Source organism: Camponotus vicinus, unplaced genomic scaffold, assembly GCF_025532165.1.
Source record: "Camponotus vicinus isolate PSW18456_S1 unplaced genomic scaffold, iyCamVici1.0 SCAF_8, whole genome shotgun sequence".
Taxonomy (NCBI): Eukaryota; Metazoa; Arthropoda; class Insecta; order Hymenoptera; family Formicidae; genus Camponotus; species Camponotus vicinus.
Genome location: NW_028141980.1, coordinates 14,238,328 through 14,264,081, shown reverse-complemented (window position 1 = coordinate 14,264,081; position 25,754 = coordinate 14,238,328). Strand labels below are relative to the sequence as shown.

At 32.6% G+C, this 25,754-nt stretch overlaps 1 protein-coding gene across 2 annotated transcripts in view; it reads left to right on the top strand.

Annotated features, from left to right (window-relative positions):
- The window catches only part of LOC145976231 (low density lipoprotein receptor adapter protein 1), a 65,844-nt gene that overhangs the window by 33,510 nt on the left and 6,580 nt on the right, over nucleotides 1-25,754 (top strand). For both annotated transcript variants that reach the window (XM_083107292.1, XM_083107291.1), the window contains exons 2-3: nucleotides 18,405-18,601; nucleotides 23,465-23,577. In XM_083107292.1, coding sequence (XP_082963418.1) covers nucleotides 18,405-18,601; nucleotides 23,465-23,577 — 310 coding nt within the window. The remainder of the gene's footprint in view (nucleotides 1-18,404; nucleotides 18,602-23,464; nucleotides 23,578-25,754) is intronic.

The window sequence follows — 25,754 nt, the reverse complement described above, 5'->3', positions numbered from 1 at the left end:
ATTTCTAATGCAAACCACAATTGCGTTCTTCTCTTTCTTAAGATATTGCGACCTTTCTTCATACTTTTTTTTCCAATCACACATCCTTCCTCTCTCCTTCAAACTTACCCTTCTTTCCTTTATCGTCATCGTCATTTTGTTCCTTTCCTCGTTTCCTTATTCTTCGGTTCTGTTTTTTTCCTCCTCTTTTCGATACGTTCACCTTCGAAGAAGTCGAGACACATTTCCGACATTTTTGCTTCTTTCCGATTCGACCGCGGGCTCAATTTTATCCGGAAAATTCTTTTCCGTGGTCTTTTGTGGCAAACAGGAGCGAGATCGAGGAACGAATAAAACTGCCGCGAGAGACCAGGTTACTTTGGTATGCCTCGAAAGATTCTATCGATCTTGTCGACCTCGCGAGATAGTTTTTTTCTGTTACAGCGCGTTTTCTCTTTAGACATTCTTTTAGAACACGAGAGAACATAAATGTTCTTTTCAGAAAATTTTGTAAAGTTTTGACTGCTACTTCGGTACTCTAACTGAATGTATATAACTTACATGCATTAAAGACAGAATATTTTATGATAAAATATACGAGAAGTGCGATGGAAGAGATATTTTCAGTAAGATAAATAAGTGAGAATTGCATCAGTACAAATGTTTTTGACTCGATTCCTCTAAATTGTAGAGAATAAATTAGAAAGTTAAAAGACCAATATAAAGTATTAATACATGCTAAAATGGCAGAATTTATTTAAAATGCAAACGTAACTTTGTTGAAAATTTACTTGGAGATATGATAAGCTAACTTTCGCCAAATTCAACATCTTCGCGCAATATTCCATGACGTATTACGAGCCTTCCAAGACCTTCTTACTCCGGATCTCTTCTTTTGTTGAAATGGAAGATTGCCGCGCAAATTTACCGTTTATTACGGGATTGCGTTAATCCCGCGGGAACATGGGCGAAGGGTTCTGGGCTTTTATCCCGTCGTTTTGTAATCTCATTACAACACGGCGAGTTGCGGTAGCACCGGCTGGAAATAACTAGAACAAATGTTAGATAGTAATGCCGCCGGTATAACCGGAAATGATACGGTAGAACTCTCGCCCGGATATATCAGGACGATCTTCTGACGGCACATGGAGAGATTACTGTTTTACTCTCGCTGAGCTCGCTACTCTTATCTATTCTCCGTCTATAGAGTTGTATCTCTGCAAACATATTCAAAGTGAGAGTGCCCCGAGATGCAAACTCTGAATAAACTAAATCCGACTAAGGATCCGATCAAATTTTTATATTTGACTTTTTTAATGGTATGTAAATAATGAACGATTTCTTGACGTCAATTAAAATTGACAGTTATTTTTATCATTTTAATTATTGTTTATCTTTGTTTTTAACACAAAATATAATCTGTCACACGTTTCCAATCTATAAAAAGAGATATCGAAATAAAATTCTAAAATATTTCCAATTTGTAAAGATATCAAAAATTTTGCAAATATATATATATATATATATATATATATATATATATATAAAATCGATTTCAAAAATTAATAAGTAATAAAAATAAATATAATAATCAAGATTTTGTTATCAATTTGTTTATCAAAATTTAAGCTAATAATCAGCAATAATTTAATTTAATAATCAGCAAAATCGCTTACCAAGTTAAAAAATGAAACTATTATATAAAAATAAAACGATCTCATGTTTGTCAAATCTTTATTCTCAATATTCGCAATCTTTTCACTATTTTTTTTTATCTCGTCTGACCGACTTGGTCCAATGTTTGTCTACAAACCAACCAACGGCAGGAATTAGTTGAGAGGCTTTGACGCGTCACGTTAGAGCGCCCAGGATCGATACCTCGCAGAAGTAATCTGTCCCTCGTAATAGGATTTCGTCGCGAGTCCTTGCTGCCGCGTTTTCCTCTAGGATTAATTCGTTGGAGTTACACTCGACCCTTGCGCCTGCATGTCCTTCCGAACATGATTAATAAGAGGATCGGATTCAAGCACATCACCGAGAAGACGATATTCTGCAAAAGGAAAGTTCTGCAAAGGAACGATCTTGCACCGACTGAAGATAGAGCCTCGAGCGTTAGCTAGATATACAGAGTGAACCGAATATGATTAGCAAAGATGTGGAAACAAAATTGAAAGATATAGAGAGGCAAGTTTTGAATATCTGATGACTATATGTGAGTTTTAATAAGATAATGGAAAAAAATAAGAGAGAAAAACAGTTTTCCTCAACTAACTTTTATTTTTCAAAAATATTCCACAAAAAAATTTAACTAGGGGTTTCTTATGTATATTTTTATTTCGTTATATTTATTCTCGTTTTTTATAAGTAATTGAGAAACATCTCGGCATACTCTAACATAAAAATAATAATTCTGGATTAATGAAATATTTTAATCTTTATCTTTTATATTAAAAAAATTGAAACTCATAAAATATATAAATAAGTAAAATTAAAGTAAAATTAAACTTGCTTAATATTCATGAAAATAAACTGCTCCCATTTTATTATGTATATTGAAGAAGATCTGTATATTCATGTGCGGAAAATTCGAATATTTTGCATAATATTATCTTGAAAATACAATGCTTGAGAGAATAAAAATACTATTATGTAAATAAAAATAAAGCTATTTTTACAATTACTTTTATATTTGTTACATTATGTTTTGTTGAAATTAATTTAGCCTTTTTTCTTACATCAAAAATTCATTCAGATCGTCATAATAAAAATATCTCACCATTATCTCACCAGTTATCAGTGTTTTTAAGATTCCAGCTTCGCTAATGTTAATAATGCTAAATTATAAAAGCATCGAGATCTTTTACACATGTCAAGATATTTCTAAATTAAGCTAATTAAGGTTGATTTGACAAGTGAGATTCAACGTTTAGAAAACAATGAAATTTGAGAAAAAATTTTTAGTAATTAATTAAAATTCTGATATATCAAGCATTGTAGTCTCAACACGAACGTGCTTTTTCATGCTCGCGTAAAGCAAGACGACGGTATAATTTAGGGCCGTTTATTAACTCACACCGCAGGGTCGTAAACACAGGAGAACGACGAGTTACGGAACACATGGTTGAAAAGGACGGAAGGGGGGTCGGGTTGCCTCTCGTGCTCGAGCACATATCTCGCCTACAAAGCCCGAGTTCGCAACCCTACGAACTAGGGTCCTTTCGTCGGAACATACTTGCGGATTTAACTTCGCGCTTTTGAAGGACTTCTATGTGCGTATTACGCGAATAATATTGTAATGTGTGTGTGTGTCGAACATATAGATTCAGGAGGAATGCCTCAACAAAGCGGCGCATTGTGCCGTTTCATAAGTCGTTGTTTCAGAATGTTCGAGTGGATCGTTATAACGTTCGGGCGAACGGATATTTAAGGAATGCTCGTCTGCTTACAGTATTAATAGTTACGCTATTCAATAGTAACAAAATATCAGAATGGAATATATAAGATATAATTATGTATAACGCTTTCCGTCTAACTTTCTGTATATTTTATGTATTCCTCTTTTTAGGATGATAGAATTAAAGAATAAGTTTTAATATATTTTAAATGAATATTTTAAAGAAAGTTATGAACAGAATATATGTATAGATAACTATATGAACTATATATATGAAATATATATAGATAACTTTTTAGGGACACATCTCTCGAATACTAATATAAAAGTAATAATTTTAGATTAATTGTGTATAATTAGTATTTTAACTTTTTATAATGAAATATAGATATGCTTAATCTATATTTTATATATATAAAAATATATATAAAAGGGGGGAAGAGAGAGAGAGAAGGAAGAAAAAAGAATCGTGCAGCATAAATATAAATTAAAAAATTTGTTTGATTACTTCTAAGAGTACTTTTCCCTTTTTTAGCATATTAAAGAAAATTCAGACATTTATGAGGGAAATTTGGATATTTTGTGTAATGAAATAATATTTTTTTAAAATAAAACTTAAAATAAAATAAAAATGTAACTCTCTAATCTAAATAAAATAAAAATGCATTATAAATTTGTTTACATGCAATTTTAGAATTTAACTTTTAACATTCTATAATATTACATTCAATATATTTTGTTCGTTTATATTAAAATAAAAATATCTTATAATAATGTTAATATATTGCGCTTCTAATCATAAGACATTTTATAATTTTAATAAAGTATCAAAATATCGAGATTTTTTATAGATGTTTTATGTTCTCTCAAAAAATGTTTCTAAAACTATCTTATATCCAATATTAAACTATCCAATATTAATCACAAAAAATATATATTATTAAAGTTTATTACAAGATTATGTTAAAGTTTAAAATTCAAAGAAAAAAATTAAAAGTACTATATTATTTGGATCATATAAAATGTTAAAAAATTGGCATAAATTTTCATCAAATTTTTGCATGAGGTAAAGAGTTCATTCTAAATTCATTGCAAATTTTCATTCTCTATTATTAGCAATGCTAATGTACTTTCGACAAAGAGCTATAACTCTTGTTCCGGCTCCTCTATGGTGAGCTGAAATAAAAGATGGTAGAGCCCAGAGGTCTGGCGGCTGGGAGATAGAACGATTTAACGGATCTTGCGTAGCCTCGGGGGCTGAAAAGAGCGAGACAAAAGCAGGAGGGCTCGTTCGTCTAGAAAAGCTAGGCGGCAGCGTGTGGAGCGAAGCGTGGAGGGTTAAAGTGCATTCGAGTTAAAGCGAGACACCGGGGGTGGATTTTTTGCTTCTTAAGCCGCTTGACAAAGTCGAGAGAACGACGAGTAAAATGTTTTGGAAAACTGACTCCGACTTCCTGTCGAAGCTCCGCCGAGAGCTTTTATTTCTGATACAGTTTTTTTATATCGGCGCGAGACTTTAATTGACTTTCATCGTGACCTGGAGTAAACTTTGTTCTATGTGCGATTAGATTGAGAATATATAGATCGATTTGGCACGAGATGGAGTTTCTCATTTGCGCGAAAGATTGGGTCTTCGTTCCGGCAATATGGAGGCGATCAGGATGATTCGTAACAGTCGTGTGACAAGAATTCTCTCATAAGATAAATGAACACTGCATTAAATAGATTGCTTATTATAATTATTGAATTTAGCGCACATTAAGATGCAGTAAGAATCTAATTAAGGCAGAAATTGGCCGTACTTTCTCTGATTATCTTTTCCTTAGCGCAAGTCTGGCTAAATATTATCTTTCCCTACTTCTTCATTATCAATCAAATATTTTATTATCAAATATTATATTACGAAATAATAATTGTTTTTAAAATAGAGTTTATCTGGAATGAAGATTGTGATGATTTAATTATACTTGACAACTTGGAAACTAGTTTTTGTAATGAGAGTATTTCAGAGTCATTTTTCATAGAATTAACATTTCTTTCGAAAAATAAAGCAAAAGTTAAACTAAAAAAATATATATTTAGATTATCTATATAATTTATTCTTTAGAAGATGTTGGAATTTAATTTAATTAATTTAATATTTTATACATAACATAATATTTTGTACTTAATTTATAATTTAAAATATAAATAAGCAAGAGGAGATATTCTCTTATCCTTAATTAATCGATTTGATTACATATACATATAATTGCATCTGTTTTCATTGTTATGCATTATCAGTCATTGTGTCACTTTTAATACCGTATAGCTTGAGAATCTTTGCGAGAGATGTATGTATATCTGATGTATAGATACATATATGTATGTATATCTGATTGATCGGATAAATTATATACGTTGCTCGAGGCTGCTAATTACGCAAATCCAAAACTAGACGCGGAAGTTCATTTACTTGCCTATACGCGTGATCGATTACTCATTTCCGACCGATCGCTCGTAATCCCGTTCCGAAATAGCGCCTGCGGCGGTAACGTACGGTAAAAAGGTACGAAGGTACCATCCGATTGGCAGGAAGGTGAACTCAAAGGGGAAATAGACGGGGAGAAAATCCTTTTCTTTGAATTGTCCCCTCAAGACGAAGAGTAGGAGAAATTGCTTCTCGCGTCGGTATTGTCGAGGATCTTTTCTCGTTCCCAGGACAGTCCTTCTTTTTCGGAATACCTTATCGATAGAGAGAGAGAGAGAGAGAGAGAGAGAGAGAGAGGAAGAAAAAAAGAGAATTTGACGCTTCTTCTATAAAAAAAAATTATTTCGAAAGAACAAACGAAATTTTGCGAACGTGAACGAATGGCGAATTTTCTTTCTCTCATGCGAATTCTTTCCTCAGGTTCGGTGTTTTTCGATTTTCCGAAAATACCTTACTCCTTTTTCTGATTCTAAATATTTTTCGGACCATTTTCTTGATGATCACGATAATTGACGTTTTTCATCTGGAAAAGCTTCGCGATAGAAACAGTAGAATCCTTCGAGCGTCATTTTGGCCACGAACTCGTGAAAAATCTTATTATCTTTTAAACGTTGCGATGAGCAAAAGATCACGTACCCGGTAAAGCGATTGTATTGATAATGGCATTTTATCTAAAAGTGAGATAAGTTATTAAATATATATTCTTTATGTGTACTGTTCGGAGAAAAATAGAATTTGCCTCAAGAATCTTCTTTAGTACAGGAAAAAAGGCAAATAAATTTTTGATCTGTTTAGAATAGAAAAAGGATTAAATGGATAACATGAATATTTATAACTCTTTTAACTAAATAAAATTCATATTATTTTTATTTTGCTTTTTAATTAAAACAAGTGCAATATGCGAAAAACATAAAAAAATAATTATAAAAAGGATGAATTTTAATATATTCAACCGCCGCTACAATATTTCACATTCTCACATTTTCCTGGTTCTCGATTTTTGCATCGTACTTTACATCTCTCGATGAAAATTCCCCGACAGCTCGGTTGTAAAAAGAAAGCGCGATGTATTTTCCGTGCCGCTGTATATTTTAGGGACAGTTTTCGCGAGAATAAAGGGTCGCGCGCGCCCCGTCAAAAAAGGACAGCATGCACGGGTAGATATTTTCTCACAGTTTCATGGAATAAGGTCGAATCTTCCCGCATATATCTTGTGTTTTGCATCTTTCATATCCTTAAATCGAGCACGCGGTCGAATGTGCACTTCGTAGAACGGGATTAATTATCCAGCTGTGAGATACTTCCCGCAAGCCCTCAGGGATACGTCCAGGCATTTCTCTCCCCTTTCCTTCTTCCTTTCTCAACCGTCCTTTATTCGTGGATCGCTAAATCCATGGAAACAGACGCGAAAGCTGGAGCGGACTCGGTTCTCTCAAAGTTGGCACACGAACTTTCGCGAAATAGAAGCGGCGAAACTTGACTCGAGTCAGTGCCCAACGCGAGTTCGAATTCCAATTACCTGTCGCACTTGTCCGAGAATGGACGTTACAATAATGCCGATTCTCATAGAAGATAAATTCGCCAGCGTGTTTTATATCAACAAACAAAATAGCGAAAGGAAAAAACTAACACGTAAACTTTTTTCGATCTTCTATATGTGTGTATGTGTCGTTTATATTTAACATATATCTATAAATGTACACATCATATTTAGATAGCAAAAACATGCAATCTTTATTAGCGATTATTAAATCGATAATAGTAAATGCTCGTAAGAAAAATAACATGTTTGCTATGAATTGCTAGAAAAATCTAAATTAACATTTATAAGTGAAGTAATTGCTAGACGTTTTATCAATGCAATTTTATATATGTATTTAGCAAATATAAATATTATAAATTATAATATATATATATATATATATATATATATATATATATTATATATTATATAGTATTTATATAAATTATATATTTATATATTTAATATATATATATATATATATATATATATATATATATTATATATTATATAGTATTTATATAGTATTTATATAAATCTTAGTATATATTATCTTTGATAATATAATTTATTATTCATTTTTCAATATATAAATTATTAATATTATTATTTTTATTATAGACATGCGTTATAAAATGACTCGTTCGTTATTTTTCTCAATACTTTGTTTCTCTCTGAAACAAAGATTTTGCGGAAAATATTACTCGACACGGTCTTGCTTTGAGAGGTTCGGAATATATATTTTTTAATTATTCGCCAAAAGAACACAGCCCGCTTTCACTGCACAAGTGCAATTAAACGGATCGCTAACGCGACTTTGAAAAGTTCATTATATTACATCACTATGCATCGCCAACGGCATTTCTTTCTCTTTTGCTTTTTGCGCTATGTCAAACGAACAATAAAAGTGGCGATCACTTCAGTTCTTGCAGTCTATTTTTTTTAAACTACAATTTTTTTTAATCCCTTGAAACTAAAGAAGGTTAAGAGTATTTAATTAACATATATATATATATATATATATATATATATATATATATATATAATGTTCGATAATTATTACACTTTCTTTAATCGTTTTTTTTCTTAATGTAATTTCAACTCTAAGTATTTCCTATTATTTTTATAATAAACAACATATTTTTTTTTCGATATTAAACTATATTGGAGCCAAAGGATATTTTCAGAACAGTTTATATAAAATCATGAAAATATTTTTATTATACTAATAAGCAAATAAGTTATATATTTTCATTATCAGTAAAAATACGTTGTTATTATAGAAAATTATTGTTTCTATTCAAGAGAATACTTGTAAAATTTACAGAACTTTGAAAGTCGTTTCTAAAAAAAAAGAGAGAAGCGATTTATGAAATATTTAAATTTCTGTTAAGAATGAATAAAGAGACCGTTGTATCGAAAGGATAAATTAAGCGCCGCTTGTCGTTGTTGTATTTTTTAATTAGTTGCGGGCGTTGTTTTTACGCTCGAGGCAAACGAAATTAGTCGGTAACGTGACTTTAAAAAGCGGCTGCGAGAGCAAGCGGAGAAACGATGCGTTTCTCGGTATGGCTTGTGGCTATGCACGCCTTGTTCCCTTCACATAATCAAGAGAAGTGCAGAGACACCGTTTTGAGGAGAAGCCATTGCAAGGGCGAGAATGCCGAGTATACGGCATTGAGGCTTCCTTATCTCGTTGCAGCACTCTGCGTAGGAAGCGATGTATCGGCCATCGATTTGGTGCGGTATTCTGTCTACAAATGGAACATTCAGTAGACACACTACTAGAATATATATTTCAAGCGTAGTTTCCTGGAATTTATATGTGTGTTTAAATTGGAACACTTAAATTATTTCGCAATCGAAATATCGATCTATTTTATTAAAAAAGATTTATTCTATTCTTGTGGAAATTTTCAATAACATCGGAAAATATTTCTCAATAGAAATATTTTTATTTAAAATATTCAGATTTTTCATCTTTAAAGCGTTCGCAAATAATACAATGTACTTTTCGTTCTCTCTTTCGTACCAATCATCCGGCAATAATTTATTAATTGGAAGTAAAAAAAAAGAAATCTGTCTTTAATAATATCTTCAATAATATTTTTTTATCTCTTTAGTAATATTCTTTTTCCTTCAACCTTATATTTCTCGAAGTGATGAAAATGACTCTTGGGAATTCATTGCTGAGTAAAACTTTTCGAAATTTATTGTGTTTCAAATTGATTTATATTTGCACAGACAAACAAGAACTCATTCTCAACTACAATACGTATCAAGTAGGCCAAAGCGTGTACTTCACCATAGCAAAGTCAGCGAAACGCAAGCTCCCATATATTACTCTTTCCTGTATAATAATCTCGTAAAGAGTAGGGAAGCTGCGAAAAGCCGCTAAAATTAAGGTACCACTGGATGAATCACGACGGTGGCAAATCAAGATGCGCAGCTTCCGTCACGTCGAATTTCTTCTCAAAAAAGAGGAGGTTGATTCCACTACTGCTCGCATCTGCACAGGTTGTCATTTCGCTTTGTCGCGTCCCATTCCGTTTAAATTTTAACGTTCAATCATAGCTTTCTATCGCGCAGACGTTCCATTTTTCACAGTTCTGATACATAAAAAACATAAAAAAGAGTATAATATTTGCGACTTGATCAAATTTTAATAGAGACTAAAGGAATATTCGTCGATAGGAAATTAACTTTATCAGCGTAAGAAATGATTCTTGTATTATCATGTTATGATATTCATTATATTCTTTCCCGATATATTTCCCTCTGCTTTCGAACAATAGCAAAAATAAGTAGTTCTTCAACTGCATTCAACCGTATAGCGTTTCACGATATGATTGTTTCGCTTATTTCCTAAATTAATGGAAACATGAGAGCGTGAATACACGGTGGCCGGCACAACGCGAAGTTTCACAATTAAAAGTTTCTCGGGGCCGCGCGATGCGTATACCATATCTCGCGATATAATTTATGCGCCGAAATCTGGTCTCTCTTCGATCCCCGTGGATATGCGCGGATCCCGGCTTTACGAGCTGGAAAAAGCCATGAATATTTTACGCTCGCCTGGCAAAACAACGCTACCTTATTCAAATGAATCGGCCGGCTGTTCCTTTGAGATTATGTGGACGATTGCTTTCGCCACTGTCATTATGATTTGTTTGTTCATACTGTGACGGTCTACATTTGTTGTACAAAAAATATCTAAAGCTATTTTTGTTTGTTTCTTCTTTATTTTTTCAGCCATAATTAATTGTTAATTTGCTCCTATTATATCGCGCAATATTTCTCGTCCTATTATTGTAGAAGTAAATAATAATTGTAGAAATTAATAATAGTATATTAAAATTGCAAAGTTTCTCGTTCCTCATCCAAAGAAAATGCAATGGTTTCGATTTCGGAATGATATACTAGAATTTAAAAGGTTCAAAAAAGAATAAAAATTGGGACTATTATTTTTCATAAATGCATCAGTCAATCCAGACCTATGAAACTCTATCTTACTAGCTTTTTCCATCAGATAACGCGAGATCGTATAAACATCGATGCTTTTCCGCGAACCTCGGCTACGCGCGTAATCGACAGAAAAATTGCGTATTTCGCTATCGGAGAACCGTGATACACAAATATGCAAACGCGATTACAGCATCAGCGCGCGGTTGTTTATGAGGTGGAAAAACCTATGAATGCCTTATCATGAGAAATGCCGCTGCTCTACGAATCGAGAGCACGGAGACGAGATAATTTTATCTAAGAAATGGATAGAGAGAGAACGGATTATATGCCGAGCACGTTTCCATGCTAAAAATCTTTTTCCATATTACATTTTAATATTACATTTCTAGATCAATTCGTAAAGTCGATCTTGCTTTCACAAATAATTTTTATATCTGAATTTTTTATATTACTTTTGTAGTTTAATTTTCCTTATATTTTTTATTTTATTTAACATAGAATTTAAGAAAATATTTCGCTCTATTTCATCATTTATATTATATTATTTAATTAAATTTTTCGGTTCTTAGCCAATGATGTGCGATTTTAGTTTACAGCAAATTTACATATATATATATATATATATATATATATATATATATATATATATATATATACTGCTGGACAAAATTAACGCATAATTTTTTTTTCACTTTTTTTTTTAATTTTCGTTAAAATTTAAATATCAGCTTTTAAAGAAAAAGTGAAAAAAAATTATGCTTTAATTTTGTTCAGGAGTGTATATATATATATATATATATATATATAAATGTATGTCTATTAATTTAATTTATAATTACACAGGAAGAATTTTCGTTGTTTTGTTATTTATGGAGCAATAAATATCGTACGAAGCGGAAGTCACTCTCACTAGTGGAGATAAATAAAACGTGACATCTACACCACCATCACCTCGTTCGAATAAAGTGCGGTTTTACTGCTGTGCGCCAGTTAGACGTTTCTCACGGGGATTCACCCCCCCGTATCGCCGGAAATAAAGATCTCGAGTTTATTGAGATCCGTTCTTTAGTCGGGCGGCGATTCGCTTCCTCGCCGCCACGTGAATCAACACGATTGCTCGTAACTTCGGGAAGCTTTATGTCGATTCAAAAGCCTCCCTTTCGTTTAGAGTTTCGATTAGGGCGGAACATTGCGAGTTACTGTGCTCGCAAATTGGAAACGTGAAAAAACTTCTACAAGGATTCTAGTATATTTCTCGAAAAAGATCTATTTTAGAATAGAAATGAAGAATACAATCAAAATTTAACAGACTGCCAAAAATGTCTTTATACATTCATATCTACATTACACAAAAATTATTAAATATTTTAAGTTTTCTCTTTTTAAAATTAATTGCATTAAATTAAATTGCATTATAAAGGTGCGTGATTCTCTTTGACGGATAAAATTAAAACTACTATATACAATAAAAGTTTGATAGAGTTTTGAATAAAATAAATCGGAATAAAGTAAGAACTCAATTTTCGACGCGGAAGTTAAATGACAATATTTTTGAATAAATTGTTCAATTTCTCTTATTGTTCTTTCTTTTCCTATTCTTATTCGTCAACCGGAAATCTCTTCAAAACACAAATTGTAGACTAAGTTGTATTTTACCTGTAAAATAAAGATATTTTTCTCTCTCTTGCAACAGTTAAACTCCAAATTGTATACAGCACGAGCTTTGTACTGCTAGTGTTGTATACGATTCAAATTGCATCGCCTTGAAAATCTAAACTGCTTTCTCAGTGATAGTTGTTTTATTCGAATGGAATAAAATCGCAATCCAATTATATTGTTCATATAAAAATAAATCTTATCTCTTGAATAATAAGTTTTCCGCGACCTTGCAAAAAAAAATGGCGAAGTGTATATATATTTTGCACTTGAATAGATATAATAATATATTTATAACATATATACATATATAATGATTAATATTATTATATATAAACATCGTAGATCATGTGCCAAAAAAAGAAAATGCAAGAGAAAGTGCGATTTCTGATATGTTTTCTTTCCTTGCTAGATAAAAAAATCTAACGAGATTTTCTCTTTTTTTTTTCACTGTTACTCGCTGTAAACAATCTTGTTAAGGGGAATGGAGAATTTTTGGTGTGTGCGCGTGCATAGGTTGGAAGCCAATTTTCGCCGATTTAATTTCACCGATTGCATCGCGCAGCTACATTGTTTGTGCTCATGCGTTTGCACACGATTACTATGCAGTTCGATACTCCTACCAGCCGGCTCTAAACACATTCGCTTGCATGCATAAAATGGCACGAATGTTTTCGCAAATGTTCCTCTTATTTGTCAAGGTGCATTCATTAAAAATTAAAATATTTTTTTTTTCATTAAATATTGGATTTTTAATTAATTAATTAATTAGTTAACTAATTAAATATATGGTAAAATATTAGATAATTTTATACAACTTAATTATATATTTTACGAATTTTTTTAAAATTTGATTTTAAATACAGTTGATACATGACGTTTAAAGATTTCATTAATATTTATATGAAATTGATCTGAGAAATATTATTTCATATTATACATGTTCAACTGAGACATAATTATAATTACAAACAAGGCTTTAATTGATATATTAGAATTAACTGATTCTTTTACTCGAAGATATTGAAAGATATTATGGATTCAAATAATATTTGAAATTCGCAGGAAACGAGCGTTACACGCTTTTTCACATTTGTGTACTCGCTTTTTCGCTAAAAGAGACGCGAGAGGAAGAAGTGGTCCGCTCAATAATTTCATATCGTCGAGTTTTACCGGTAGCGGCGGAATTCAGTTGTGATTTCGCGTAGAGAAATATTCGGCGTACAGGAAGAAAAGAAATATCCGGCAGCAGTCACGTGTCGAGGACCGGAGAAACGAATAAAAGCGCATAACCGATATGGATACGCGCGCAGCTCTTCGCATGGAAAGCCGTATTCAATAGAAATCCTATGGTGAATTGCCGTCGCGAAATACGGGCGCAATGGCGAATTGCTCGCTGGAGAACGGTCGCATTAACTTTCGTTCTCGTTTTTTTGCCTTCGCAGCACGCGATATCCATTGATTACCGCGCAGTAAAATCATCGTATATCTCTTTTTAACGAGCGCCGATAACAGAAGACATTTAATTCCGATAATCTTACGTGCACAGGAAATACATTCTTTTAAATATCTTGGCGGAAGTATCGTCTCTTAATGAAGTTTTTGAAACGTGCAAAAGGTATACGAGCATTTCTCGACTTATATATTTTGAAAGGAAAAAATGCTTTCTTCGATAAGAACATAGCTTTTAACATATCAGACTTAATAAGCTTTTAGTCTATTAAATTTAATGGTCTGAAAGCCCGCTTCGACGTTTAAAGATGGTTTAAAGGATACATTGGAAGTAAAATATATATGTGTATCTCGTTGGATGTCTATTACAAAGATCGTTTTCCATCCGCAATCTAATCTAGTCTCTTCAAAGAAACAAATCTACGTATATTATGCATAGATGCACGTCAAGAATTGCGGCGATGTTTCTCGTTGCATCGATAAGATTGCATTCGCGATCAGATTCGCAAGAAAACTCACGCGGAGGGGTAGAAGGAAAAGGAAAGAAAGAGAGATAGGAAAAGAGAAAGAGGGTGCATCAATTCCATTCCTATCGTTCTTCTAGCGGTATGTATTGAAAGCGAGAGAGGAAAAATCTCGTTGGCACGCAACAAGCTTGAGGAACAAAGTTTCCTCCACGGTTATCCCCCGCGTACATCGGACGAATCAGACCGGAAGCCAAGTGAGGGTAGAAATAAAATCGACTCGCACGATCGCGCGCTGAAAGGTCCCCGACGAACGTTTTATTCGCGGTCAGTCCACGGCTGGAACGTTTCTATTTGAACTATTTAAGGGAGCTTTACACCGCAGAATGTTTTATGTTCATCACGCCACTAATTTTACGATGCAAACGCATCGCCAAGTACAGCGAATTAAGACCGCGCAATCGCGAATAAATCTGTCAAATGTAAAAATTAAGCTCCTAAACATTCTCTCCTTCTCTTTCTTTCCTTCTCTCAATTTCTCGGATAGTTAATTTCTCTCCCCAGCTCAGCCGTTCCGCGGTCGTTTTAGTAATTGCTGAAAAACTTCAAGTAATTGGCCCAATTTCGCCTAGTCCGCGTCCGAAGCGAGTAAAGCACCCCGCAAATTGCTTTTGCCCAAGAGATAGAGAAAGAAAGAAAGAGATAGAGAGGAATGATTCGCTGCCGCGAGCTATGACAGAGAATTCTTCGAGAGAATAAAACGAGCCGCGAGATCTTTCCATTTTGTCATAGAAACTGCGTGTCTCGGAAGATTCTCCGCGTGAAAACACTTGGATCGACGAGATACTCTTATATCAACGTGCTCGTAAAGTTTATGTTATCGACGTAACATCGTCCTTATTACAGTTCATAAATTTCCGTAGGAGCCTTACACGTAGGGTGTTAAACAAGAATCCAGAGAGAAATGAATAAAAAATTTATTTGCTGCAAATTTTGTTATAAAACTGATAACTTGTACTATTAAAAATTTTAGAAGGGATCCTTAATAATACTTGAAAATTCTCCATCGTCTCTTCGGTTATCTTTCCCTCAATGACACTTCACAGGCACACACATATCGGTTTTCCATACCGCGCTACACGTCGCTGGATAGGGATGGTGGTTAGGCATAAATTTCCAGCCGGATGGTGCTGCGTTTCCGTCAGCAGCGTCGCGCATAGAATGGCTTTCACGTAGTACCCTGTCAACGCGGTCGTTGAAATATTAAAATACTCGTTGCGATCGGCTCCGAAGTCAATTCTTTTTATTCCGTCGAAGGAAACATCCGTGGAATATATATTCGCGTCACGGTTAAATTTATCGCACCGTAGTCTAAAATCCGCTGTTAACATTGAACGGCTTTTTTCCCATGAACATGAAATATAAATCATAACGTAAAAATATACATAATATTTAATATTTAATCTCCATTAAAAAATAATAAAAATAATGTATTTTAAAATATATTATTTAAAATATTTTATATTTAAAATTTGAATATTTTAGTATTGATTTATACATAATGTATTAAATATAATGTATCAAATATGTAATATACTAAATGCACATATAATGTAATTTAGATTATATTTTATATAATTTAAAAAATATATATATTATATAAAATTATCTCAAGAATTGCATGAAAATCAAAAAGAAATCTGAAATGTAATGTATCTTTTTAATGGAATTTGTTTAAAAAATCTGAAATATTTTTAAAATTAATTTTTCCAAGGCGAGAAATTTATTGGAAAAATCACTTTATCATAAATTTCAATATAAGATTTCTTGTCATCTATACGCGCATATGATATGATGCATCTCGCAATCACGATATCAGCACGTCAAGATGCATTTCGCAATGCGACATTTATCGAAGAAATTGCTCGGAGCAGCCGCTTTTATCGCCAAATCGAGCGAAAATCTCTCCGGACGTTAGAAGATTGTTAAAGATTGATAGTCGGTAATACGGAAGGAAAAAAATACGCAGAAAGTGCTCATTGACAAATTGATACAAATGGGCCAGGCGGCGATCGTGTTTCCTGCGCTTTTATATCCTCCGCGTTCCTCGATTTGCGGAAACATCTACTGTCTGTTTTTATTCACCGACGGCGAATTACGAGTGCACTTCGTATGTATATATATTATGTATTGTAAAAATAATCCATCCAAATCAAATTAATCAAAGCTTGCTTTATTTTATCATGCGAATGTCAAGTTTTAGAAAATATCTTTAAAATATCAAAAATTATAAAATATGTTATTTAAAAAAAATTAATCTTCGATTTTACTTTTAATACATTTTTTTTAATAGAATTTAATTTTAAATAGTATTATATATTAGAATATTTTAAAATAAATAAATTTTTAAATAAATTTTTTGCTTCAAACTTTATGGAGGAATTTCTAGTTGAAAGAAAGACTTTTTTGAGAGATATATTATACGGGATGCGACTGATGGCCTCTATCGGATTACTCGATTTGTACGTCGACTTTTATTTTTCCGGTCGATTTGCGAAGAGTCGTGTCTCAGAGTGAGAAAGTCGAATCGCATATATCGTCGTGCCATAGTGGCACGAAAACTTTTGACACATTGTAGTGCGAACTCCCTAACTCTCTTAAAGGAATATATTCGTAGGGATGATGCCCGCGGGACCGCACGAGACTCGATTTTCTTTTCTCGATCGCAAGACGTCACAATGCGCTCTGGCACATCACAAAAGTAGTAACAACTTTTGGAATTGTTCTGTGGGTGAAGTTGTACATAGTCGACGATAATGTTATACAAATACTCACTCGTTCGTACTTTCAGATTATTTCGCGAGCAATACCGTGAGCAACGATACTATTTCATTAACTTGCGACAAAGATGAATCGCGGTAACAAAACGGTTTCGCGAATTTCCTCTCTTGTGATTCCGACTACATATGTTGTTTACATATATTATTTTTAAACTGTTGTAAAATTAATGTAATTATATTAAATAGAAGAATCAATATGTGCCATAAAATTCAGTTCTCATAATAAATATGCGTAATTTTTATCTTTTTATTTTTATCTACAGTTATAATTCCTTCTTTCAAGAATGAGATGATTAATTTTAACTTTCTCTCTAAAACACATAATTTCCCCTGAAGTTTAACTTTTTCCTTTTATCATGCATAAAAAGAAGAAAGATGTACTTTGTTTCTTACCTCTTTGTTACCTTAGAATACTTATAAGTTCTGTCGATTCGGGAATTGCACTTTACTTCATTTTGTAATAATTAATTTTCAGTCGAAAATAATGAATTCGATTTCTGTCTTTTCTCTAAGAAATAAAATAATTTGTTGCACATTTTAAAGCATTTTCACTTTATTCATCAAAATACATATCAAAACAAATTTTATAAAATAGCGATATTTTCGCAACGCAATTTATCTCGACGTGGAATTGCAACTATTCGACAAGTTTTGGACTGCAGAACGATACACATACCCGGAGCATCCATTATTGTAACACACGTGCGGCTATTCCTGTCACGAAGTGGACAGACAACGAGGTTGGCTTATGTGGTTGCACGAACCTGGACTAATGTTACATCGGTCATCCCCCTTTCCGTCCACCGTAACATTTATCTCTACTCGATTTGCGTGTCTGTGAAGAGAGTAGCGGTTTCCAAATTTCTGCTCTCACACATATTCCCCCATTTTCTATTAATTTACAAAAAAGCCTTTATGTTCGTAAATTCAACACAGGCTTAACAGTCAAAATTTATGTTGTGAAATTTTCGAATCGACTTTTAGGATCACAAAATATATTTTTTCTTTAAAAGAGATTCGCACGATAAAATATTTCATACAAAATTTTATTTTGATTTAAATTGGGTGAATTTCTTTTTGTTACTATTTTACACAAAAAAGTAAATTGTGCTCGTTACATTAATTAAAGCATCTCAATGTTTTGCTTTATATTAACTTCCAGAATTATGCGAGGAATGGGCGTTGGCGAACAGTCGTGAATGCGTAGAGGGTGGCGGTTCGGCGGGCACGACGCACGGGGAGGAATCCGAGGATACGTCAGAGGCGAGGTTCACCCTCAAATATTTGGGCAGCACCCTCGTCGAGACACCCTCGAGTGAGGAGGCCACGGCGGAAGCCATCAAGACCGTCATTACCATGGTGCGTATTCGAAATCTTCATGATTTATCTTCTAAGTTTAATAACATATTCTGAAACAGCTATTCTGAAACTAGCCTCATCATCTTTTTTGTAATCTCAAATTGCGTTTATTTTTGATTAAATTTGAATTATGTTTTTTCTTATTTCTTTCTCTGTTGATTTATCGTTAATTTTTACACTATAAATCATATCTCAACTAATTAAATATTAAAGAATAAAGAATTATATCGTGTCCAATTTGCGAAATATGTCATAAATTTGGGGTTTATACATTTTATATTATATAATATTAAATTTACCTTCTTAATTTTAAAACAATGTTTACATCCTCATTTTGGAAACTAATGACAGAAACATGCAATAAGTTCGTATCATATTTTTTATATAATATATAAATTATACTTTTTCTCGTATACAAAATATATAAAATCATATTTAAATAGAGATATTTCTCTGATTGTTTTTATAAACATAATTTACAAGACATATTTACGTTACGCTTTATCGTGAATATGTATAATATATTTTGCGTAGGATTTTAAATTATTAACAAATTTGACGTTTGTCGAGAGGAGAGAGAGAGAGAGAGAGAAAGGTTTGCTATCCGCGCCGGAGATTGCCACTGTATTATTTATCGTCGAAATTATATCGCGCTGCGTAATTTACTTTAAACCATTTTCCGACGCGGCTGCCGTGAAGAGAATTTAATTGAAATTGCAAGGTACTAATTCCATGCATAGCCACGAGTCCGTTAATAAAGCTAATGAAAATGAATCGTGATTACTTTGCGCCGCGTTCATTCTCTGCTTGGTCTCTGTCTCTGATGAGAAATTTGTAGATTGAGAAATTTTTCTAGCTTTTTTCTTTTGTTTTCCATTGCTTCGTTGTTCGATAGCGAATGTTGTCGATCGACGATAACGATTTTGTCGAATCATGACATAATACGTTTTCCAATCGTGGCTATTAATGCACGAAGCCCGGGAATTAAAGCATAGAGCAAAAAATGCGAAAAGCGAATACGGCGGTATTAATTAGAAACGTTTGATCCAACTTTCGCTCATCCGTTAATTACATTCGACTTTGTACATGAAATATCGCGAACATCGCTTACATCGTTTTTGATGAAACGAGTTTTAGTTTTCTCATAGCGTTGAATATGTGATTTTTGACGTTTTATTAAAAATATAAAAGTCGATTTAAAAAATAAAATTATTCCGACAAAAAATATTTGCTAATTTGTTTGATAGAATTTTGCATACTTTGAATATAATCTTTATAATAGTAATTAATGTAATATTACTCTATTAAATATCTATCGAAATCATATTAATTTATTTGATAAGTGTTACAAGAATTTTTTATTTAAAAATTGACTTTATCATGAAACAGATTGAAAAAAAATCGAATTCGAGAATAATAAAGCTCTATCAGTTTCGATTTAATTTAGCAAATTTAGCGAAATCCTTGTTAAATGACGTAATCAGAGGAAATGAATTTATGTGATTTAGCAACGATTCGAGGAACATAATTAATTAATAACGAAACTTTACGCGCCTCATATAATTCCAATTTCGAAGCGATTACGACTCGTACCACGAGATTACATGGACAGCATCGCAGAAAGCAGTAGTATATATACTTCGGTAATTTCCGAGATAGTTATTAATGGGGAGGATTCAGTCACAACACATGAAAACGCGCATGCCAGAGAATTTCATACGCTTCGATGATAAGTAATCTATAACAAAACAATAAATTTATAATATATATTATAAAATAATAGAAATATAAATATTATTTTTATAACCGCGAGATACATACATTTATAATTTCTAATCTAAAAATTAATCATGCAAAGGAAATTTCTCCCTTTCTCTCCTTCTAATATATATTTATAATTTCCAAATAAAAATATCATTTATATAAAATATAATAGAAAATTTATAAAATTATAGTATATACACGACAAAAATAAGTAATTATAAAAATGATGTATGAGATTCCAAAAAATCATGATCTGTAATTGCGAAACTGCAAGTCGCTACAATATAAAACATTGTTGCATAATACGTTACCCGTTTTGATTGTTCATGTTGCACTAAGCTGCTTTGGTTCAAACGGTTTTGCTGCATCGCGTTTACGATGTCGAACAAGAACCTCTGGCTGCGGGTTTTTGTGAACGGCGAGCTATCTCGATTTGGATCGATTCGAAAGTTTCTCGACGCGTGCAATCGTATTCCGCGTCGAGAAACTTCCTGATCAAAGTCTGCATTGCGTCTTTGCTCTCTAACTGTCCCATCGGACTCATCTTCTTCTCCTTCCTCATCGTCTTTTGTACTTGCGTAATTGCGTCCATTATATTGTTAATTCCTTCTCGTAGCGTCGCAGCCATATTCCGGTTTGAAAGAGAATTCATCTCCATGGCAGCCTTTGTGTCAAGCGTGGTAATAATAAATTTGATCGCTTATTTTAGTTTTTCATCAGGAAGTGAAATTTCTTTTCAGAAATTAATCGCATATATAATTAGCTATGAAATATATTTTTATAACATAACTTTCTTAGATGTGTTATACTGTGAATATTAATTAATTTTTAGGCGCTTTCGAGATGTTCACTCGCTCACATAGGTTTCCAACACTCTATAGGTTTCATCGACGTGACGGTTAACTATAGAAATATTTTCATCCTTATTATTTCGAGATAATTTGCTCTGAATCATTAATTAAGGTGTCTCGTTCCCGAAGTGGAAGATAATGTTGTTCGCGTGTCTAATAGCATCGTCTTGCCTTGTCGCGACCATAAAGGTAACTTCACGTAGTTTCCATCATGCAACTCTTGCCCGCAAGTTCTCGCTGATAATGGTATTTAGTGTTTGCGAGCAAGAAGCTTGCTGATACAAGACGCCCTAAATTACCACGAGACCTTTTAGATATAATTTAAATTAACAGACATAGTAAATGCTAATACATTTAAATTGCTGCTTGTCAGTCAAAGAGAAAACATTCTGTGAAAACATTTTAATAATGAGCATTATTTAATTTATTGAAAGGTGGAAAATGTGTGTGTGCATTATATCCGGTTTCTCGCAACAAATAATTATCGAAAGTATGAATAAGAAGCACTACTGCACTCGTTGTTGGGAATTAACCATGGTAATTATAAAATAAATGAAGAGGTTATCGAGCCTCGTTATCTCTGCGAGGCTCCTCTTTTTCCATAAAAGAATTCGTTAATTTGTCGTGGAACTTTGCGTATGGTTATATTTCATTCAGATTTGACGCAAATTGCAATTTCTCGTTTCGTTCATTTATGATAATTATTGTTGTTATTTTAACAGAAGAGAGAAAGAATTTAATTAAAACTTGGAGTGATTTGTAAAATAATTTTACAGATAATATAATAAATATGAAATTTAATATAAGATTTATATATAGCTTTGTCGCTAATTAACTTCCTATATTTCATCATTTGTTCAATGATATCGATTGGATAAATTTAAATTATAAGAAGAATCAAACTTTTAAATATCTTCTATATTCAAATAATAGCATTAGTTCAAAATCAGTCGCGATTACTATTGTTATCGCTATTTGTTCTAGCTATAAAAAGTCTTTTTGTCCATATTTCTTCTGTATTCGTAGTTATTTTCATTTGAAGCGCAAACGATAAAGAAGCTCCAATATATTTAAAATTAAATTTCAAATTATTATATTTGGTATTCTCTTGAATATATTAAGTATTAGTTAATAGTAACATTTTTGGATATGAATAGTACCATCATGAAATCTAATTAAACAGATTGCTAAGTAAGGATTAGGCAAACGTGTATCTTTCCTCGATTACTTATCCGCGATAGAAAGGCCCGTTGCAGAATCTGCTCGAGAATCGCGGGATTAAGAAACGTTCTGGAATTTCGCGCGATTGCGATTAAGACAGCGGGATCTCTATGCGCTGGTTAAATTGTTAAATGGACCGCTTAATCCTCTTGAAGCTCCATAATTGCATTGCCATGGAGCGACGCGAGAGCTTACGGTTTAGCAACGAGATATTTGATTCCCGAAAAAAGTAATCTGGGCCGTTGCATTGCTATATTTTATTCAGGTTTACGCGAATTTACCCTTAAAGAAATTTCCCGAGCTATTCTAATAGTAGTTTCCATAAACATTGCCCTTCGCTCAAGTAAACAACAAAATGGTCTATCCGATGGAAAAAAATCGAGAAATCTGAGAGAGATCTTCAATAAATCTTCCAGATCCTTTTGAAATTTTTTAATTAAGCTCTTAGGTAGAATCTTTATATGATCGAGAAAAAAAGGGCAAGAAGATGTGCTTGTAATCGAAGATGTTAGAAAATAAATTGAAAAAATGGATTGCTTTTTAGGTAGAAATAGAACAATAATTAATACTTTAGTAAACTTTTTTTGCTTTTTTTACACATACGAGAATATAAAAATTATTATATAATACGAAAATTAATTTAATTGATCGGGGGAATTAGAAAAATAATGTCTCTATAATCAGAAATTGAGATATAAAATATTTAAAAATAGAATCAACTATGAGATATTTTATCGCACGTGTCATAATAATAATAAATAAATAAATCATATCTTTATTACCACATTTATCACATTATATGTATATTTTTAGATTTGAAGATTATTTCGGAATTTTTGTTCTACATATTTTACTTTTTTCAAAACATTTTTTGCTTTTTATTATATCAAACTGTGTTGCAAAAAAATTAATCGCGAAAGAAATAAAAGAGAACAAAGATACTTTTATGAAATTAAATTTTATCTGCTAATGGGCGAAAGCTTTTGCGCACGATTGCACTTTATTCCATCTATTTCGTTTGTTGCAGGCAAAAGCAAGCGGAAAAAAACTGCAAAGGGTCTCTTTGGCTGTGAGTTTGAGAGGAATTAGAATGACGGACTTGGCTACCGAAGAGGATCAGCTTCAAGTATCGATATATAGGTATGTACATTGGAGAAAGATTGAGATATCCAAACATGCAGAATAATATTATATTTAGAATTAGCAATTTAATAACGTCAATTGAAAAATTTCGTGTGGAATTACATTTAAGACTTTTTAAATATTTAGTACTTACGTGAGAACTGACATTAAGGACTAATATTACAAAGAAATTCGAATTTGAATAAGATTAAAATTTGAAATTCGTATCAAAAAGCAATCTTATATTCCATAATAAGATTTAATTAAAAAGATTTGCAATATCCTTTAATAACTTATTTAGTTCTGACATCTTTTTGATATATTCACGATTCTTGTTATTTATTAAATATGAATTTTATCTTTATCTTATCACACAAAAATAGTGCCTCCCTTATTAAAAAAATAATCTAGACAGTCTTATAATATACATATACTAAAATTGCTCCTTTTTTCGCTTTTCTCTTTTTTTTTGCCTAAAAAAAAAAGAGAATATATAACGTATTTTATTCAGTGCGGCAAAAATATTATAACGGAAACGCGAACGCAATGCAACGATAAATAATTGTTTTTCATGGAACATGCACGATTGAAATTTTAATCCTGAATGAAACTCGTTTGCTGCATGTTTTGCCGGGACCTATCTAGCCGAGGAATTATATTCAATATATATGTACATGCATATATATGTACGAAGATGCATTGACAATCCAACATAATGACGACATGACGACATGATGATGATGACGCAGTGAGCGATATGGACGATTCCGTTGCGGGAAATTATCAGCGCGGCTATTTCCGATCAGTTACTCTGGTGCAATCTCTCTTTATCGCTCTCATCGGATCACCGATCGATTTGCAGATTGCAAAATTTTCAATCTCATTAATGGTCGAGAGGATTATGAACGTTTGGCAGCAATGGTGATTTCGGCCTGATTTGCGATGTTTTATGTAATACATATAATACTATTCAACCATTATAAAAAAAAACGCTCTTTTAGTATCAGAAATAGACAGCATTCCACAAATATACACGTTACTAGCAATAAAATTAAATATACCAAAAATTGAATTATAGATTAGGTAAAAAGTGATGTATGCATGTGTTTGTGTTTGTATATATATAATATCCTATATATACTTTATATCCTATATATACTTCCTATATATACTTTATATTTTAAAACTCTTTGTATTTATTTTATTTTAATATTCTAATTGAATAAATTTCCAAGACAATTTTTTATTTTATTTTTGATTTACTCGAATCTTCACGTAGAATTTTTGTACACTAGTGCGTTTAATCACATTTTTGTGAAAACGGATTTAAAAAAATTTATATCAAATTTCACAATGAAGAATCGATTTTATATTTTGTGTCTTTTAATGCATCAGACATTTTATAAACACAGATTAAATGCGCCTCTGATCTCTGATAATATCGATTTAGAATACTATCATGTGTGTTCGTTTTCCTAAAAAAATATTTAATTTTATATTCACAAATTTAGCTATGTAAATAAATGGATATCATATGGTTAATAAAGAATAAAAGTCTGCGGTTGAATAAATCTTACGTTAGAATACATAAGAGCTCTACGTCATTGATCAAGAATTAATCGAATTCAGCGGTGTCTGCGATAAGAGAAACAAAGTCGCAAATAGACACGTTTCGGAAGAAAGTTTTGCCGAATTTTCATGCGGCGCAAATGAATGGCTAAACTTTTTTTTCGCGCATTCGCGATAATGATCCCGCGGACTTGTTAGACTAGTCGCGTAATTCTGGACGAGGTCGACCAGAACGAGGTCCTATTGTTAGCTCGCCGCCGGGCTCTGTTTCCGCTTGCGCATAATGTGCTCGGAGGTGTGCCGAAGTGGCGAATGAGAAATTTCACGGGGATGAAAAAAGAGGGAAAAAGGAACGTAGGGTGACGTGTCGGTTATAAATTTCCTTAACCTTCTCGCCGTTTGGTGCCGTTAACGGCGAGTTAATTAACCGGCGTGCAAAGACGCGCGGCTGAATAAAATTAAGCTGCGGGATTAAGAGCATTAAAGGGCATTATTTTGAGGCTGATGGTATTATCGGTTCCCGCCAGCAATGCCGTAAGTTAAAAACTACGCGAACCGAAAAGAAAGGAAAAGAAACCTGAAGAAAGGAAAGAGTAAAGAAAGGAAAAGAAGAAAGAATAGAAGAA